This window comes from Notamacropus eugenii, chromosome 4 (assembly GCF_028372415.1).
Source record: "Notamacropus eugenii isolate mMacEug1 chromosome 4, mMacEug1.pri_v2, whole genome shotgun sequence".
NCBI classification, from domain to species: domain Eukaryota; kingdom Metazoa; phylum Chordata; class Mammalia; order Diprotodontia; family Macropodidae; genus Notamacropus; species Notamacropus eugenii.
In genome coordinates this window covers 29,344,896-29,364,406 of record NC_092875.1, presented here as the reverse complement: position 1 = coordinate 29,364,406, position 19,511 = coordinate 29,344,896, and the positions used below count along the sequence as shown (strand labels likewise).

The 19,511-nt window shown below is 45.2% G+C and overlaps 1 protein-coding gene across 2 annotated transcripts in view; it reads right to left on the bottom strand.

The window, feature by feature from the left end:
- Positions 1 to 3,762, bottom strand: part of MED13L (mediator complex subunit 13L) — a 415,471-nt gene extending 411,709 nt beyond the window's left edge. Inside the window, exon 1 of one of the 2 annotated variants that reach the window (XM_072600340.1) lies at positions 3,592 to 3,762. In XM_072600340.1, the coding sequence (XP_072456441.1) occupies positions 3,592 to 3,663 (72 nt within the window). In that variant the 5' untranslated portion in view covers positions 3,664 to 3,762. The remainder of the gene's footprint in view (positions 1 to 3,591) is intronic. The other variant, XM_072600342.1, reaches the window with a different exon arrangement.
- Positions 3,763 to 19,511: the final 15,749 nt, after the last annotated feature.

Below are 19,511 nucleotides of genomic sequence, written 5' to 3'. Positions count from 1 at the left end.
GGCAATTATTGCTATTAAAAATATACAAACAGTATAACACTATGAACTACCACAACAAAATGCTAAATAGAAAACAGGCATTAGCAAATTAGGAATGTTTGCATGAAGGTGAACAGACTAATATGGAATTAAAATTTATAAAGTAAAGATCAAAATTAAATACTGCAGCAAATGTGCACTTGAATGTGAATAAAATATGCCTGGTCAACATAAAATTACAGAACACATTCCCTTTTCCCCAAACTCATTTGAGATAACATATCTGGTTCAAAGGAATGTGTAAAATTTGTAAGAATGATGTAAACTATCTTCCTTTAATTAAAAAAAAATAAAAATAGGCATGGGGTCAACAGATTTTTATAAAAGTTTCAAAAAGAGAATTAATGAATCTCAATGAGAAATGTGTCTTCTAGTCACTGTGGAAAGAAGAGTCTGAGTTCCCCATATACTCATATTTAGATTGGAAGCAAACAACAATCTCAGTGTGTGGTGTAGTACCTACCTAAGAATTACATCACTCTGAACGTCGCAAAAGAGCATACACTTGACTCTACAGATACAATCACTATTCTCCATATTGGTGCAATGTAAAACAAAACTAAAAATGCACTTCAGCTCTTAGGTCTGGAAACTCTAAATTGAGCTTGTCCAAGGATACACATTCATACAACCTAAGCATAAATTGTTACACTCACCAAAGGCACAGCTTTCACACAGATAAGTGAATCTCAACCTATGATAAGTGAGTTATCATCCTCACCCAGAAATGTGATGGACCACATGAGAAAACTATTTGGGTCACAAAGGCACAGTCAAGCATGAACTTCATGCAGTAGCTACAAATCTCACAGCACAGTCTGTGAGAAACACACATGGCTACAACCCTGATCAAATAGATAGCTGTGTTTTTTAATACAGAAAATAATACCAAGGAAGTAGAGACAGGAATCTAAGAATTCGGATGCACTGTAACATGTTGGAACATGACAATCAGAAAATAAAATCCTTAAAATGCTAGTAGCAGCCCTAATCCACCCACATTGCATAATAAACTTTTGCTAAAGCATAATGAACACCTATAGTTAATGCAGAGTGGGCGGGTTGATACTACAATGTAGAATCTTAACTCTCTAATCTCTGGTTTGTGTTTCCGTATGAACTACAGTGATTTGATGACATGCACAAATCTTAGATCCAAAACACGATTCAAAAATCACATTGCCCCAAAGATGAAGCACACTTTATATGTTTTATAGTCAATCAGAGAAGTTTTATTTGGGGCATATGAAAATTCAAAGTTCAGTCCACAGATTGTGTGATGTATTAGCAATCTTTAGAAACATTGTGTAGAGACATTATGTTTACACTACTATTAACCAATAACATATAAAGGATCCAATTAGACTGAATTCAATTAGAGATTCTACTTTTAGAATCAAAAAACTTTACCACATAATTAATTTAATTATTTTCTAAAGAGCTTTGACATTCATTCCAATCCCTCTCTACACAGAGAAATATGGCAATAAACCTTATTAATTTAGTATATTTTTATATTTCAAAGGTTCTACTGCAATAGAAACTATTTAATTTTTTTAAAAGAACTTTAAGAAGCCTGATAAGTGTGGAGAGCACATATACACTCTTGGTCAGCTGCCATCATCACAGCAAAGTACTCAAGTCTGCAAGATTGCAGAGTTTTATATAAAATATCTCTCAAGCACTTCAGTATAATTTCAGCTACTATCATTCCTCCATCAGGCTTTTTAAAAGAGTAAGTTATAAAATACAGAAAATGAGCTGTATCCTAGTGATCATACCAATTTTAAAATTGGTCAGCATCAACATGGTCCACGTTAGAAAAACACAATGTAACACTGTAAATCCACCACAAACAAAAGCTGTAACCAGTCAGCATGACACATGGTAGTTTGTGTGATCACTGACACTGGTCTACTGGGCTAGTTTAAATACCTGTAAATGGGTCAATGTGGTCACCAGTTAACTAAACCAAAACATTTGAATTCCCACTTAATTAATTTACTAATCTATGTAGGTCTCTACCTGACTGACGCTAATAAATACGAAGGGGGGGAGAGAAGAGAAAGGAGGTGTATATTCCTGTCAATCATCACCTTCATTTTCTGGGTTACTTAACACACTACTTTAGAAAGCTATATTAATATGTAATTCTAAGAACAGGAATTAACATTGAATCCAGCTTTCATAACAATTTCTTACAAATGCAATTTTTAATTTAAGTATCAGAATAAGAACTGAACATTTTTTGAAAATTAATATGACTATGGTGCTAATGATTCTCTACATTTAAAGAGACACTTTACCTGGAGAAGTTGTTTGTGTAGATTTGGAGACACATTTACAAACTGTCATTTCAAAACAAAATAGCACCTTCTTCTGAACAGGCTGATCAGAATGTACATTTCTCAGCTTAGAGGCTCACAAAAAAATCTATGCTACCCACAGTTAAATGTAACTAATTACATCCTAAACACTACATTATTTATCCAGAGTAAAGAAGGATGAAGAAGAGATGATGCTTCTACCAGCAGCACACAGGTCACAGGAGGACTTCCAAAAAATGTGTGCAGAAACTGCCCAACTTAAAGTGAGCTTTCTAAAAACATCCGTGAAATCCAGTGTTCAGCTAACTCCACAATTAAGCGCTGCCTCCTCAGCTGTTTACAGAGCTTTTCTCCAATACTTAAACAAATCTAGGCTGGCACCACACGCACCCAGGCACAAAGCACCCACTGAGAGCCGCGCTCGGCGATCCGAGCCTAGCTGCGAGCTCCAAGGCTTCGGGACGCGACTCCAGGAGGCACAGATGGCATTTGCCACCCTGGCACCACAAGCCAGGGGACAGCGCTGCCGCGCTGCGCGTTCTTATTTGGATTAATTGAATGTTCCGGTCCCGGGCCCGGTGCAAGGAGAACAATCGACTCCATCCCCATTCCCAGAATAAGCCGAGCCATTGGAATTCCAAGTAAAAGTTGTCGATCACCGGAGGAGGAGGAGGAGGATAAAAGCGTGTCACCCAGCGCCCGGAGGGCACGGCGGCGGCCCCGGCGGGGCTGGGGCTGGGGGGCAGCGCTTCCGAAGCAGGGGGAGGGGGCAGGGGAGGGGGAGGGGGCTCCCCCGCTCTCGGACCCGGCCGGGAGGAGGAGGCACCCCGAGCCAGCTGTCCGTGTTTACACGGCCGGGGCTCGCTCCCAGGCTATCCCTCCCGACACCACCACGCTCAAACCAAGTGTTTGCGCTGAAAACTGCGAAGCCACTCGGGCAGGAACATCCACACTCACTCACACACACGCGTGGCAGAAAAGGAAGCGGAAAAAAAGCTGCCCATCCTGGGCACGGGGGACGGCTGTGCGTGGAGAAGAAGAAATGATCAAGAAAAGGGGGAACAGCAGGCAAGGCAAGGCAAGGTCCGCCCGGAGGGGGTGGCCCGGACCCGGGCAGTCGGATCCACGGGCGGATCCACGGGCGGACACGCTCCCGGCCAGCGCTCTACACGGCGGGACGAACCCCGCAGCCGTCCCAGGGAAGCCCCCTCGGACCCCGACTCACCAGCGAGAAGAGGTTGGAGTGGCAGTCCTCCAGGCTCGCCCCGTTCGCCACCCAGTTCGCCGCCGCAGTCATGATCCTCCCCGAGCCCGGCCGCCACAGCGGGGCATGTCTGGCCGAGCCCCGAGCAGCCCCGGCCGGGCGGGCGGCGGCGCGGCGGCGGCCGCGGGCTCCGAGGGCTCCGAGGGCGAGGGCGAGGGCGGCGAGGCGGCGGCCGCGGCTGCGGGGGGCTCCCGTCGCGGTCCCGGCGGCTCCCGGGGCGGGGCGGCGGGGCGGCGGCGGCGGCTCCGGCCTCCCGGGGGGCCGATCCCACGGCGCGCGGGGCTCCGCGGGGGCTCAGCGCCCGCGGGGGCGCGGGCCGAGGCTGGTGCGCGGGACGCCCGGGCCTCGGCCGGGCCGGCGGAGGCGGAGGCGCGGGTGGCCGTGGCCGGAGCCGGAGCCGGAGCGGAGCCGCCGCGGCGGCTGCTGCTGCTGCGGCTGCAGGGGGGCGCTGTCCGCCCGCCCGCCCGCCCGGCCGGCCCGGCCCCCTCCCGGGGCTGGCTGCGCTGCGCGGGGCCGGCTGCGCTCGGCCGCCCCCGAGGCGGATCCCCGGCCCCAGCCCCCGCCGCCGCCGCCGCCGCCGCCTTGTTTATTTCCAGTCACGGAATCCCAGCGCGAGGCGAGCGAGCGGAGCGGAGGGGAGGGGAGGGGCGAGGGGGAGGAGGGCGGCGGGGGCGCGCGGGGGGGCGCGCCGAGGGCCGCGGGCGCGCGCGGGGGGCGCGCGGGGGCGAGCGCGAGGCTGAGGCTCAGGCTGAGGCTCAGGCTCGGACTGGAGTGAGAGAGGAGGCGAGCCGCCCCGCCGTCGCCGTCGCCGCCAACCGGGCCGTGCTCGCGGGCGTCCGCCTCCGCCGCCGCCGCCTCGCCCTCCTCGTCCTCCGCCGCCGCCGACTCGCCAGGGGTGCCGCCGGGAAGCCGCAGCGGCAGCAGCAGCACCAGCAGCGGCAGCAGCAGCAGCGGCGGCGGCACCGTCCCCTCCTTCCTCTTCCTCCCCCCACCCCCCTCCCTCCCTCCTCCCCAATCAGGCTCGGGCTCCGCCGCCGCCTCCTCCTCCCTCCTCCCCGGGCTCGCTGGCTCTCTCGCCTCTGACAGCAATGGCGGCCGCCGACCGCGGGACTCGCCCGGCCATTGGGCGGCGCGGCGTCACGTGGGCGGTGCGAGGGGCGGGGCGGAGGCGGGAGGGGGGAGGGGGGAGGGGCGGAGAGGAGAGGGGGAGGAGAGCTAGCCCGCAGCCGGGCTGGAGCTGGAGCTGGCCGGGCTCCGCTCGCGGCTAGTCCGGGCTGAGCTGTCCTGGGGCCCGGGAGCGCCTGCCTCCCCGTCCCCCCCGCGCCCCGCTGGGCCAGGATGTAGTCCGAGGGCTTGGGTGAGAATCCCGCCTCGGCCCCCGGAATACTGCAGGGGCAAGTGACTTCATCTCCCCGGCCTCAGTTTCCCCGCCTGTAAAACCATCGCAGTGGACTGGATGGTCCCAGAGGTCCTCTTCCAAATCGACCTCTACATTCTCATTTTAGAGGGTTTTTTCCTTGGTGGCAGGGATTCCTCTTTGGTTTTTTAGTCCCAGTACCTAGGTCATAGGGGCTTAATAAATACTGATTGATTGATTGTGTCGGGTCCTAGATTTAGGACCAGAAGGGACCATCTAGTCCCACCCCCTCATTTTACGTAGATAAATGAGGAAACTGAGGCCCACAAGGGAACGTGACTTGCTTAGGATCGCAAAGTGTCCAGTGCCCTATCCGCTGCACCATACTGTTTATTTCATTCTCCGTGCAATGCAGTTTGTCCAGTTACTTCCTTTCGCTGGTCCTCAAGGGCTACAAGTGAACATGAGTGTGGGAGAGGACTTAGCATCTAGTCACTAGTTGATCTAGAACAGGGGTGAGGAACCTGTCGCCCTCAAGTGCAGCCCTTTGATCCCAAGCTTCACAGAACAAATCCCCTTAATAAATGGATTTGTTCCATAAAACTTGGACTCAGTCAAAAGGCTGAACCCAAGGACCTAGAAGGCCACATGTGGCCTGGAGCTGCAGGTTCCCCACCCCAATCTAGAAAGTGCCTTCCGATTTCAAATCCCATCATTCTTGGTGGTTCAATTAAAGGACCTCTAAAGTCTTCTTCAGTTTTGACTTTTATGATTTGAGGGGATGGATGAAATGTAAATTAAGACTCCCCAGCTCCTCCCCGCCCCCAAAAAATCAGTGATCTATTTGCTTTTATTGGGTTTTAATGACCGTTGTTAACATATGTATATTCACTTTTCCAATAGAGTACTTAATGCTGAGTAGCACTGAGACATCCACACTTTCTAGATTTGTTTCCCCATTTGTAAAACAAGGGGGTTGGACCAGATGATTTCTAATGATCCCACAGACATTCTTGGATACTATGACTCCAAATTAGATGGAGTCTATGAATAAAAAGCCTACAGTTTTTGTATTTGCCAGAAACAGTCCCTGGGAGGAAACCAAGAAGAAGAACCACATCATCCTCCTAGAGGAAACGGTGAAAGAAAGAGCTGAAAACCAGGCCTTCCTTCTTCTCCTCTTGGTGACCTTGAATGAATCATCCACTCTCTTTATGACTCAGTTTCTACACTTGTAATATGAGCGTAATGAGAGTTCTCAGGGTTGCCATAAAACTTTTGGCTAATTCAAGCTTGGACAAGACAGAGAAGTTCCATTCTCTGCTTCTTATTCTGGGAACAACTGGTTTCTTAGCACCTTTACGTAGTGTGTAAGAGCAGAAGCAGACTTTGGGAGGTGAGAAAACAGAAGCAGCTTCCATGGAGATGCTTTCTTTGTCCTAAATGCCAGAGATGCTAGCCAGATAGCAGAAAGGTATTACAAGTGTCTGGACGTCAAGGGCAACCCCACAAAGGGCCAACTGGTTGGGCTTAGGAATAGGAGACAAGTTCAAATCAAACCCTGTCTCTGCCACTTTCTGACTTGATGTCCCTGAAGCCTGTCAGTTTTTCCATCTGTAATAATGAGGATAATGCTCCTTGCCCTTACTTTCATACGAAGCTGTTATTAAGATCAGATGAGATAAACTATGAAATAAATGAGACACCCTGGTATAGTAGAAAGAGTGTGTTTGGATTAGGAGGTCAGAGACCTGAGTTCCAGGTCTACTGTGTGACATATTAGACAATTCACCTCTCTGGGCCTATTTCTTCTTTCCAATGAGGAGTCTGAACCAGAGACAGAGTCTAAGACCCCTCCCTCAGTTCTAACTCTACGGTCCTATAATTATTTTCCCACATCACCTCCTGAATGTTAGAAGGACAACATGACAGAATCAAGGGGCCTGCGTTCTAGTCCTGATTCTGTGTGTATGAAAGACATACTGTGTGCAACCTTGGACAAACCCTATAACCCCTTTAAGACTTCAGTTTACCCCTATAAAACTAAAGGGTGAGAATACCTTTACCAGGTACAAAATTCTCTGATTCTAACAAGCATTTATTAAATTCCTACCATGTGTGAGGCACTGTGCTAATCACAGGGCTTACAAAACAATCCTTGCCCTCAAAGAACTTACATTCTAAATGCACCTGTATAGGTGTGTATGTGTATGTATGTATGTATATATGTGTGTGTATATATGCATATATATATACATATGAATAACACAAAGTCAACATGAGGTCACCTTGTATGGAAAAGGAACAAGGGGCATGAGCACCCAGAGGACCCAGAAGGCCTAGAGGCCACAGGTTCCCCACCCCTGAGAGCAACCAGGAAATGACTCCTCCAGAAGGTGTCCCTTGAACTTGGTCTAAAAAAAACAACCAGGGATTGAGGTGTGCAGATAAGAGCTCTGTGAAGCAGCAATTAAGGGGCTTGGACTATCTGACTTCTGGAGCTGCTCTGAACTCCTAAATTCTATGATTCATTCTGACTTGAACTGCTTGACTCCTTCTCCTTGCTAATTCAATTAATATGTTTTGAGCACCCACAGAGGGAATGGCCTTCTGCTAGTTAAGGAATAAGGCTGTTCTGCTCTATTTACTCAGTTGCTAGCTCACTGGGTAACAGCATCTTCCTTAAGTACCAGAGATTTCCCGATTGCTCCTTCCCCTCTCGAAAGACAAAACAGATAATACAATAAAAACCAATAGACCTTATTGCTGGCCTGGAGCAGGTGCCTATCTGCAAGTCTATTATAGAGACACTTGAAACTCATGGGTGCTTTTTGTTAGATTAAGACTGGGCCTAAACTACAAGAAAATGCATTAAAGTAATACTACAAGTGATTTTGTGTGTGTGTGCATGTGTCATGTGTATGTATGCATATACATTGGCATGTATGTGCACATATGTGCATGCCTATTACCTCTGTGTGTCATGTGTGCCTGCATATGTATGTGCCTCTCTGGGTGTGTTTAAAAGCTCTGTTGGCTGTATGGGGTCTAATACTATTTTATTTGGCCATTGTTCACACATAATAATTGACTGCTTATTTTGGAGACATATGCCATAATGTAAAATGAGTAACTTGGACAGCCCCATCAAGAAAATATAGGAATAATTAAAATTCACTGGTGCAGGGATCTAGGGAGAAGCTTCCTCCTCTACCGACCTAGAGCCAGACCTGTTCTATGACTTCAAGTCTTGGAGGGTTGCCTAGGGCCCTGAGAGGTTGGAGATTGTGAACTGAGATCTTTCCACCTCAGAAGCCAACTCTCTACCCACTACCCTATCCTGCCTCTTCCTAAATGAAATAGGTTTTAATATATTTTTTCTCTTAACATCATCAGTTCTTGCTAAAAAGATAAGGGTACTTCTACTTGCCCCATTCCTCCACTCATGAAGTATCATCTAAATTAGATCATTTAGGACCACAGAGAGGCTAAAAGTATGGCTTCAAGTGAATTTCTCTTCTCAGAGGCTATGACCCCAAAAACAGTTGCTTACTTTCAACTCCAAGAAACAAGTAACCTGTCTGGATCTGCTATAACCAGCTCTGGCTTTATAGTTTAACAAAATCACTTTTAAGAGACAACAAGAGGGTTCACAGAGTGGATTCTATAACTTTTCCTCTCCAGTGGTGTGTAAGTGTGAATTTAGTGCTCATAAAAGAAAGGCTTCTCATATTGCCTGGGGCTGGGCACTGCACAGAAAGGTGTTATGATGCCAGCTTCCCACACAGGGCTCTGCCAGCACACCTCTCTCTTTTTTTTCCCCTCCTCCCTTTTTTTGTCTTGTGTGCACTCAGCCTAAGCCAGATCTTCCAGTGCTGGCTTTTTATTTTGTTGTTCTTTTTTTATATAATGAAGACAAGTACCTTTTCACTCATGGCCTAAATCAGGAACTTGGACAGAGGTCTCTGCAGGTGAGAAGGCAACTGATCCAGCTCTTCAGTCCTGGCTGATGGTGCTCCTGGGGGAGATAACACCCAAATGCAGTAACATTAGCCAAAAGACATCATCCCCTGGAGAGAGAATCCAACACCTCTTCCCAGTAGGTGTTCTCCAAGAGCTCCGGAGGTCTGAGAAGGTCTTTCATTGTTCCAGAGCACAGGTGTTATTCTGGAAGGTAGCTCAATTGCTTCTGAACCTCAGGCTATGTAAACCCACTGTTCTATGACAGATCATTTTATTTAAAAGTATCCACAGTGAGAATCACTTGGGTAGAGTATGTTCTTTGTTGTGGGTAAAATTTAGGTGCATGCTGGTCTTGCAGAATGCTGCTGGTGAGCCTTACATTATCCATTAGTTTTCCCTTTTTTCCTAGAAGTCTTCAGTGGCTCCCTGTTTCCTCCACAATAAACTGCAAACTCCTCAGTCTGGTATTTAATCCACAGTCTGACTCTTACTTGTCTTTTCAAACTTTTTTACTTGCCTGACCACTATATCATGAGAAGGCCCAGCTCACTGTCCATTTTCATGCCCACCACTGGCCACCACTCCACCAGCTACCCAGCCCTGCCACATGTACTCTCTTTACCTCCTCCCTTTCCCCTCTCTATTATATTTTCACTAGACTATAGTTCCTTGAGAGTAGAGACCATCTTGTTTTTTTATTTCTACATCTCTGGCACTTAGCATATAGTGCTTAGTACTGAGTAAATTTTAAATAAAGCATTATCTGCTTTATTTGACATTTTATTTGACATGAACCCATGGCACTAACACCATGTAGATCCTCGTTCAGGTTCTCATCTGTGTCATACCTGGATTATTCCACACAGCCTTCTCTTTGAGTTCCCTGCCTCAGATCTCTCCCCTCTCCAATACATCCTCCATATAGTTGCCAAATCAGCATTGCTCAAACATAGACCTGACCATGTTAAATCCCCACTCAAAAAGTTCCAATGGCTCCCAATTGACTCTAAGATAAAATATAAACTCTCCTGGCTTTTGAAGCCTTTCAGAGTCTAACTAGAGCCTATCTTTTTAGCCATTTTGCACATTGTCCCTGTTCATGAATTCTCCTCTCCATTCCAGACAAACTAGCCTAATTGTTGGTCCTAGTTAGCTAGTTTTCCCATTTTTCATTTCTGTACATTTGTTCAGCCTGTACTTCAACCTGGAAATGCCCTCCCTTCACACCAAACCCTCTTATCATCCCCAACTTTTTACAAGGTTTAAATCATGTGCCACCTCCTAAATGAGGCCAATTTTAATGCCCCTCCCCCACTGTTGCTCATGTCTGATCTGCCTATCCAGTCTTAACCTCTCTGCTGACCTCCATCTCCAGCTGCCTTTCAGACAATTCGAACTAGAAGTCCAGTAGACATCTCAAACTCAACAAGTCCAAAACTCTACCCACTTTCCCCCTAAATCTTCCCCCCATACACTCCAAATCTATTACCATTGAGGGCAATACCATCCTCCCAATCCTTCAGGCTCCCAACCTCGGTATCATCTCCCTCACCTTCCCATATTCATATCTCTTGCTGAAACCTGTTATTTTTACTTTTGCTTCTCTCAACTCTCCCCTTCTCTCTTCTGACATTATCACTACTCTCAAACCTGGATCATTTCAAGAGCTGCCAGTGGGTCTGCCTGCCTTAAGTCTCTCCCACTCCAATCCATCCTCCACGAGGTCACCAAAATGAATCATCAGAAGCACAGTTCCAACCACGTTACCTGCCTACTCAATAAACTCCATTGGCTCCCTATCACCTCCAGGATCAAATACAAACCCTCTGGTGTTCAAAACCCTTCATTACCTGCTTCTTTCCCCTAAACCTTTCCAGCCTTCTTGTATTTGGATCCAGTGACATAGGCCTCCTTGCCCATCCACTAACAAGACTCCTCTCTGGTCTAGGGATTTTCTCTGGTTGTCTTCAGTGTCCCTCTTCACTTCTCTGGCTTTCTTCAAATCCCAACAAAAATCACACCTTCTACTGGAAACCTTTTCCGATCTTTCTTAATTCTAGTGCCTTCCTTCTGTTCATTATGTCCCACTTATCCCATATATAGCTTGCTTTGTATATGTCTGTTTGTTGTCTCCTCCATTAGGTTGTGAGCTCCTTGATGGCAGGGACTGCCTTTTGCCTTTTTTTCCTATCCCAACTCCTTAGTACAGCACCTGGAATACAGTAGGGGCTTAATAAATGCTTATCCACTGAGTGACTGCTCCCAAAATAACTTTGTAATTATCTTTATTTTGTATATATTCTGTATTTCTTTATCTATGTACATATCATTTACCCTGATAGACTAAAAACTCCTCAAAGGGAGAGAATATTAGCTGTTTTGCTCTATATATCCCCAGTGCCCAGCACATTATTTATAATAGACACTGAACAGCTAGCTGTTTCAACACGCCATCTCCTCACCTCCCTCTATCACGGGACAACTTCCCCTCCTGGAATATACTAACCTCTTCATCTCTGTACCTCTCAATATTTGGTGTTCTTTAAGGCCAAAGTCAAATGTCACCCCTGCCCTGTCCACCTCACCAGAAGTCTCCTCCAATCCTGCCAGTTTAAAATGTTCTTCCACAAATTTCCCTGTGCTTTCATCTCTCCTTTACTCAATCACATCCTCCTTTCTATCATACTTATCTGTGTATGTGTCATACCCACCCTGCCTCACTCCTTACACACACATTCCCCCTCCCTCCCTCTCTCTCTCTCTCTCTCTCTCTCTCTCTCTCTCTCTCTCTCTTTCTCTCTCTCTCTCTCTCTCTCTCTCTCTCTCTCTCTCTCTCTCTCTCTCTTTCTCTCTCTCTCTCTCTCTCTCTCTCTCTCTCTCTCTCTCTCTCTCTCTCATAAGCTGCTTGAGGGCAGGAACTGTCATTTTTATCTTTGTCTAACTAGTGCCCAGCATCTTGGCCTTCAAATAATAGTCATTTAATAAGTACATGTTTTAAATTTTTTAACTGAATTCATAAGATTGTAGATCTAGAGTTAGTTAGAAGGGACCACCGAACACATCTAGTCTAGTCCTTACATTTTTGCAGATGTGAAAACTGAGGCTCAGGGAGGTGAAATGACTTCTCTTTTTGGTTTTGGTTTTGTTTGGATTTGATGATTGCCCAGTCTGGAAACATAGCAGCCATTCATGGTCTCAGTCAGCATGGAAGCTCTGACCCAACTATTTCCCACCTGGTTCATTTCACCCTTCCTTAAGCAGTCTGGCGCTCCCCTACTTCAGGGGTTCGCTATATTTGTGTTGGACTTAGTATAGAAACCCAATTGGCTTTAACGTTATTGCAACTGAGAACACCCAAACTCAAGCTATCCATTAGCCCAAGCGACTTGTCCAATTTCACACAGGTGGTATCAGGTGAGATTTGAACACGGGTCTTCCAATCCCAGAGACAGTGTTTTTTTTCCCTTTAAAAGAATTTTTTTTGTTGTTAAATCTGAACTTCCCAGTGCTCTTTGTGATGCACCAATGAAAGAGACATCAATTTCTTTTCTTAAATGGGCCAGTGGCTACTAGTCCCTTCTGTAAGATGGGGATAGCATTTACACTCACTAGCTCAGACGGTTGTAATGAGGGAAGTACTGCATAATCCTTAAAACACTCTAGAAACAAGTTATAGTTTTATGATCATTAGTATTATTAGGACTCTATTGTGAGGTAATTGATTTTAAGGTAAATATCACAGTCTTCAAACTTTGAAATTTAGTGGCAGATAGGTATTGTTGAACCATAGATAGACAGTGCCCAGTGCTTAAGAAATGTTTATTGAATTGGATTGAGTGGAATAGAAATACAGTACCTCTTACAGTGCCACTCTATTGTTGTCTACCCAGATCAATTCCCCAAGGAAATAAATTACATTTCATTCTTCATATAGTGTTTACTTTATAGTCTCTTGATCTTACTTTGCTGATTTTTGTGTTATTGTAGATTCCTCGGTAGCCTGCCTCCCACTTAATCAAAACAGCTTCTGTAAATGTTAGCGAGTTGGGTTTGGGGGATTTGCTATGGGCTCTTCACACTGGTTACTAAACATTAAAAGTTCCTTCTCTTTCTACTGAAAACCCTCAGTAAATATTGCCCTTGCTTGTGGGAGAAAAAAGAAGCCCTTCAAATGATTTTCCAGTGAACAGACTTTATTTCATGTGAACTGCGCCAATAACTCAAAGCACATTTTGTTTGCTCCTTTATTTGTGGTTTTATGAGGACGTCACTGTTTACATAACATGTGCATCTCTGACAAGCCAGTTCATTATAATCTAATCAGTCACTTCTCAGATAAAACAAAAGAAAAACTCCCTTTTCTCGATTCCAATGGGACCAGCTAGGACATGCCCCCAGCGATACACACAAGCACATCCCTTCCCACCACTGCCAACCCTTCAGGTTAGGACTGTTTCCTAGCAGTGGGGGATGGTGGGGATGAAAGGAGGGCAGAATTCCCACCAGACTACCCAACAATAATACCACTGCCTGAGACCTACAACCTTTACTACCAAGTAATCAGATCATAGCAGATCTTTAATAAGACTAAGGCAAATGGGGCTAGAGGGCCTTATATTTAGAGGGTGCAAAAAGCAGCTGAAATCCTTGAGCGGAAACATGGACAGCATTTGGCACTTGGTTAGCCAGAAGAATTAGTTAGATGCTGTCAGAGGCTTCCTCTCCAATGATGATGCTTCCAGGTGACCTCCTCCCCAGTGTAATCCCAGACATCCCCTGGTCTTCCCAAGTCTCCACCCCTGACCCCAGTGTCCCAGTTTGTGCATTCCAAGTGTGGGGGGGGGGGGGCAGGGGCAGGGGAGAGAATGACTAGTTGTGTCTGTCCAACACAGGATTTCGAGATGGAATTGTTCAACTGTATTCTCCAACTTCCTCTGGTAGAATTTAAGCTTATAGATGATGGTTTTTATCTTGTGTCTCCAGTGATTAACCCACTGTCTTTCAGGAAGAAGGTAATTGATAAATGTTTGTTGAATGAATAAATGCAATCTTAGAGATATTTTCATCTAACCAATTCATGACTTGCCCAAGGCTAGGATTAGATCTCAGTCATTCTCACTGCAGAATCCTATGCTTTTTCTGTTACAGGGAGCCCTCCAACATCTTGGAACAGATCACTCTTCCACAAACTTCTCTCTGATCAGGAGTGGCCTGACCTCTGACTTTATTCACTTCAGGTTACTTCCAGAAAGCCCTTTTCATGATATCATTTTCACAGAATGTGAGATCTAGAAGGGGCCTCAAAGGCCACCTAGTCCAACCCATTCATTTTATTTATGGGGGAAATGATGCCGGAAGGCCCCACACCAAGACCCAGGTTTGACATGAATTGCCCGAGTTCCGACAGGCAGTAAGCCTCAAAGTGGAATTTGAAACCAGGTCCTCTGACTCCAGAGAAAGTACCCTTTCCATGGTACCATCCTGCCTCATTGATCTCTAAAATCCCCTTTAGATCTAGACCTGTTTCATGGACCCTGTTTGAAAAAAAGGGTTCTGAATCTGACCTCCAGTGACCCTCCCAAGAGTGATGCCATAAAGGGTTTGCTAAGGAGAGGAATTCTCACTGCGGCAGGCTGGGAGTCCCAAGCTTCAGAAGTGGGTTGGAGTTCCCAGACTCCTGGAGACCAGCTGTATCATAGTCTGTCTCCAAAAGGCAGAATTGACAAGCCCTCTGGGGAGAAGGCAGTGAAGCCTGCCCTTGCAGATAACTTCCAAAATTGGAAAGAAAACACAATTGAGATATCTCAGGCAGGGCATTGTCCATCCAGAATGACTTCTCCGTTGCCTTTAATAAATCTTAAAGTCTCACTTGTCAGGGTACAGGGCTCAGTCATCAGAAGCATAGAGCAACTACGGTTTCTGCTGGATTCGAGCCTGGGAGGTCTAGAAGAAGGAACAAAAGATGATTGGGGAAAAAATATGCAACTGAACTGGATTTTTTTAAAAAATGAAAGTGTTACAATTAGCTAATTGGGCCCATTTCTCCTGGCAATGTATCTTTATATTCTCCACTGTGCTCAGAACTCTCCTTGACTTCAAAGGAAACAGTGGTGCCTGGAGAATTGGAACCCATGTTTATCAAGTGCTTTGAACATGTAAAGTGCTATTTAAATGCTAAGTATTATTATTGTTATTTTAAATTTTAAATATTTTCTGTGGGGAGTTTTAATGGGTTTATGGGTCTCATTTAATGCCTCAGGGCAGCCTGTCTCCTAAATCCTACAGTGATTCAGACTTTGGTGAGCAAGGACGGAAATATAACATACCTTTTCAGGGAAAGCAAACCCCAATCCACCACCTTGTCCTTGTAAATTGTATTTTCCAGGGAGATGAACACTGTCAATCAGATACTGTCAGTTTATGAGAGAACATGTCTCCAGAGCTAATTGAAATACGGGATCTTTCCAGGCACACTTGATAGAGTTATCACATTACAGATTTTCTTTGACTCTGCATCTCGATTCATTCCTTTGTACCCTTTCCAGACTTCTTCATAAAACAGAAATTAGACACGTTCTTGACACTAGGATTTCATGAAGAAGCAATCAAATCCAAATTACTTCAAGACTATAAAACGACAAAGCAAGATGAAGAGGAAGGAACTTCCTCGAGTGCCCTGGTTCATAAATTAATTTGGTTATTGGGTCACGTTGTGCAAGAACGATTCCCCTGCATTTAAAAGATTTTGAGCTGGAAGGGGTCCTGAGAGGTCAGCAGAGTCTTCCACACTTTGCAGACGAGGAAACTGCAAAGGGAAATGACTTGTCTTAGGTTACGCAGTAAATCGTATTTTTGGGATTTGAATCCAGGTCTCCTCACCCAAATTCCAAGGCACTTTCTAATATGCTACTTCCCCAAAAGGATACAGGTCAGCTCCATCTAATGTTGCCCCAAGATCTGGCCTCAGACAGGTGCAGATGCTTGGCCAATCACAGCTTTGAAGCAGCCCTCCCTCACTTCAATCCAGGTCACTTGCAAGTCATGATATTACCTTCATGATGGTCCCCTTTGAGAAGGAAGGACAAACAGCATACAACCATCTTAGAAACACAGAATGTCGGAGCTGGGAGGGGCCTTAGAACAGGGGATGTCAGGGCTGGGAGGGACCTTAGAGGATGTCAGAGGCAGGAGAGGTTTTAGGACTCTGACTTGCAAAGCTGGAATCAGAGTTTCGAATCCAAACTTTTCCTTCCCTACCCCTTATTTTTCAGAAGTGTAAGCAGAAGCTTAATGGAGGAGAAATGACTGGTCTAAGATATTAAGCTCCACAGCTTCGTATACTATGCAAGCTGGCTTATTCTGGCCCCTGGACTCTTCTCCCAACAACAGATTAAAAAACAAGGGAGGAAAATCTGTACCTTTGTGGCCTCTGGCATCTTAGGCAGAAATATAGCCCTCTGGGAAGCTTTTCAATTTTCATCGACTTCTCTTCTTTTCCGTCAGTTGTCCATTTACCTGAACTGACTTCACTTAGACAAAGAAATTCAACCATGCACAGACTCATCCAATGTCACTTAGCTTGGATACCATGTTTTGGAGATTTTTAAAAAGTGTTATATAAAACTTGAAGTTATAAACCTCAAAGAAAATAAAGGCATGTCATATCAAATTAATAGACAGCTCTCAGACCCAAACTGAAGGCCCCCTCAGAGCCAGAGTGGCCCTGTGGTTTACTCTAACAGCCACAAAGTCATGTTTTGAAATCACGGAGATAATACACTGTAATAGAGATGTAATATACTGATTGATTCCACAATGGAGGGGTGGGCCAAGGCAAGGGTCTGTTAATGAGCATCTGAGTCCAAAAGTCTGTTACTTCGTCAGTGAGGGCTGTCCCTCTGCCACTGTAACCCTTTAGTGCCTTAGAAGATCTTCCTATTTAGGTATCGTGGTATAGAGGAAAGATCATTGGGTCTGGAATTAGAGGACATGGCTCTCTGCCATTTATATACAAGCCTGGAAGACCTTGAGCAAATCACTTGAACTCTCTGGTTTTCAGTTTTGTTATCAGTGAAATGAGATAGGTTGGGCTATATGTCCTCTAAGGTCACTTTCACCTCTAGACCTATGATCCATTGAGTAATCTCCCCTATGAAGTTCACACCTAGCAATCACCTTTCTGGGATGGTTTCTCTGAAATGAGCTGGGCTGGCCTTTACATGTCTGCCCTCTGGACCATATTCAGAACCTTCCCAGTTTATAGGATGTGCCAGAACTCAATTATCAGTGTGCCATACTCTGAGAAACTAGGGCCACCTCCATGCCATGATGAGGGTTTCAAGGTCTAGAATACTCTTTAAAACAGTTTCTTAGACAAGCCTTTTGATTTTCCTGGGCAGGAATTTCCATTTCCCAATCTTGAACAGCAGCTTTTCCACGCTCTATAACAACCACAGATTCATGTTTTAAAATCATAGAGATAATAGACTGATTGATTTCATGGTGGTGGAGTGGACCAAGGCCAGGGCCAGTTAATGCATATCTGGGTACAAGAGGGTAAGGAACTTGGTGTCCTAGATCTGGAGCTATAAGGGACCTTAAAAGCCATCTAGTCAACTTGCTGATTTTTACAGAAAAAGAAACCAAGGTTCAAGGAAGTGATGCAATTTATCCATGGTTAAATTCATGGTAAGCATCTAAGATAGTATTTTAATCTAGCTATAGTATTAGAAAGCATAGCAGTTTTAACCTCCAGAATTCTGATGGGGGCAGGGGGGAGAAAGTCTTTCACCTGCTCTCTAGCGACTTAACTAGTCAGTTAAGTAGGAGTCAAGAAAGTGAGCCCAGAGGTAGAGTTGTCTGTTTATCACTTTCGGTTTCAGTCCCTCAGTTTATTTATCTGTAAAATGAGGTTGGACTATGGTCTCCAAGGATGAAGGCTAGAGAGCTAAGAGAGTTCAGTGGGAAGGAACCATATTAACTAGAACAAACCCACTTCTTGTTGTGGAAGCAGTTCAGTGTACTGGGAGGAGAACTAAATTTGGAGTCCAGAGGTCTTGGGTTCAAATCCCAGCTCTTCTACTTATGAGCAATCTGACCTTGGGTGAGTCTCTTTCTCTGAGCCTAAATTTCCTCATCTACAAAAGGAGCAGGTTAGATTAAATAAACTCCACGATCACTTCCAGCTTTAAAATGTGATTTTAGTTAATCTATATAATGGAAGGGAATGCAAAAGCCTTTGTCTTCCAGAATTCTTTGTAGGCATAATTGTCTTTTCCAAAGAGAAGGCGATATAAGGGATAGATAGAATCCCAGATCAGAATCAGAAAGACTTGGATTCAGATCCTGCCTGAGGTACTGGGTGCTCAAAGACAGGGGATTTCATCTAAGCCTTAGGTTCACCATCTGTAAAATGGGGTAATAATAGTACGTACTTCACCAGCTTGTTTTAAGGATCCAAAGAGGCGATGCTTGTAAAGTGTTCTACAAATCTAAAAGCATTATATAAATATTAATTGTTATCATTATTCTACAAATTGGTTTGAATGAGTGAGGTTTAACTGTAGTGATAATAAATAATGATAATTATAAGCACCATCAGTTGAAATGAACACGAAGTAATTATCATCATAATCCATATCCCCTGCTAGCTGCTGGAGGCACAGCTAGCAATTCTCATTGGCAGCCATCGCCAGAGGGAAACTGAACAATATTTTAACGGGCCACAACAGTGGTCCCTGACATGAAAAGGAAATCCATCAATCACACATGTGCCTATGGGTGGTTTTAGTTTCCCTTTTTACATTTGGATGTTTTTATCCTTTGATTGATGGTAGAGATTTTAATTAAGATTTCAATAAGGTTTTTAAAAAAATCATTTATTAAACCCAGAGATGCAAGTCAAGCATTCCCTGCCCTCAAGGCTCTTCCCTTCTAATGGGGGGAAAGAGGAGGTTGTAAAACGTATATGTAGTTAATGAAATGTAAACTTTTGCATTTTCCTGACCAATGATTTCATTAGGATGGGAAATTGCCAGGGAAAGGACTCCCTCTGCTAATACAAATTGGAAACTTCTCCATGATTTGTACTCTCAAGGAGTAGCCTTGGGCATTAAGAGATGAAGTGATTTGGTCAGGATCATGTGTGCCACTATGTGCCAGAGGAAGAACAACCCAGGTCATCGAGTCATAAATTGAGAGCCAGATGGGTCCACAGAGCTCACCTGATCCAACCCCCCTCATTTCATAGAAAAAGAAAAGAGAGACGTTGAGTGACTCGCATAGGATCAGGCAAGTAGAAAATGTCATTGTAGCTCACTCTTTGCTCTGGAAGAGGACCAATGACATGGGCTATGGGACAGGGAGGGAGGGCCGACTTGCAAGTGAATTGGATTTAAGTGAGGCAGAGCTGTGCCAAGTCACCAGCCTCACTGTTTCCTCCAGGGTCGTCTGAGTTCAGTGGCAAGATATTGGTCAGGGCGACTGGAGATGGCCCAGATGCAGCAGGGGACCCTGGCCTTTTGAAACTAAGGTCTTTAACAGGTCTCAGTTTGTCTAAGGC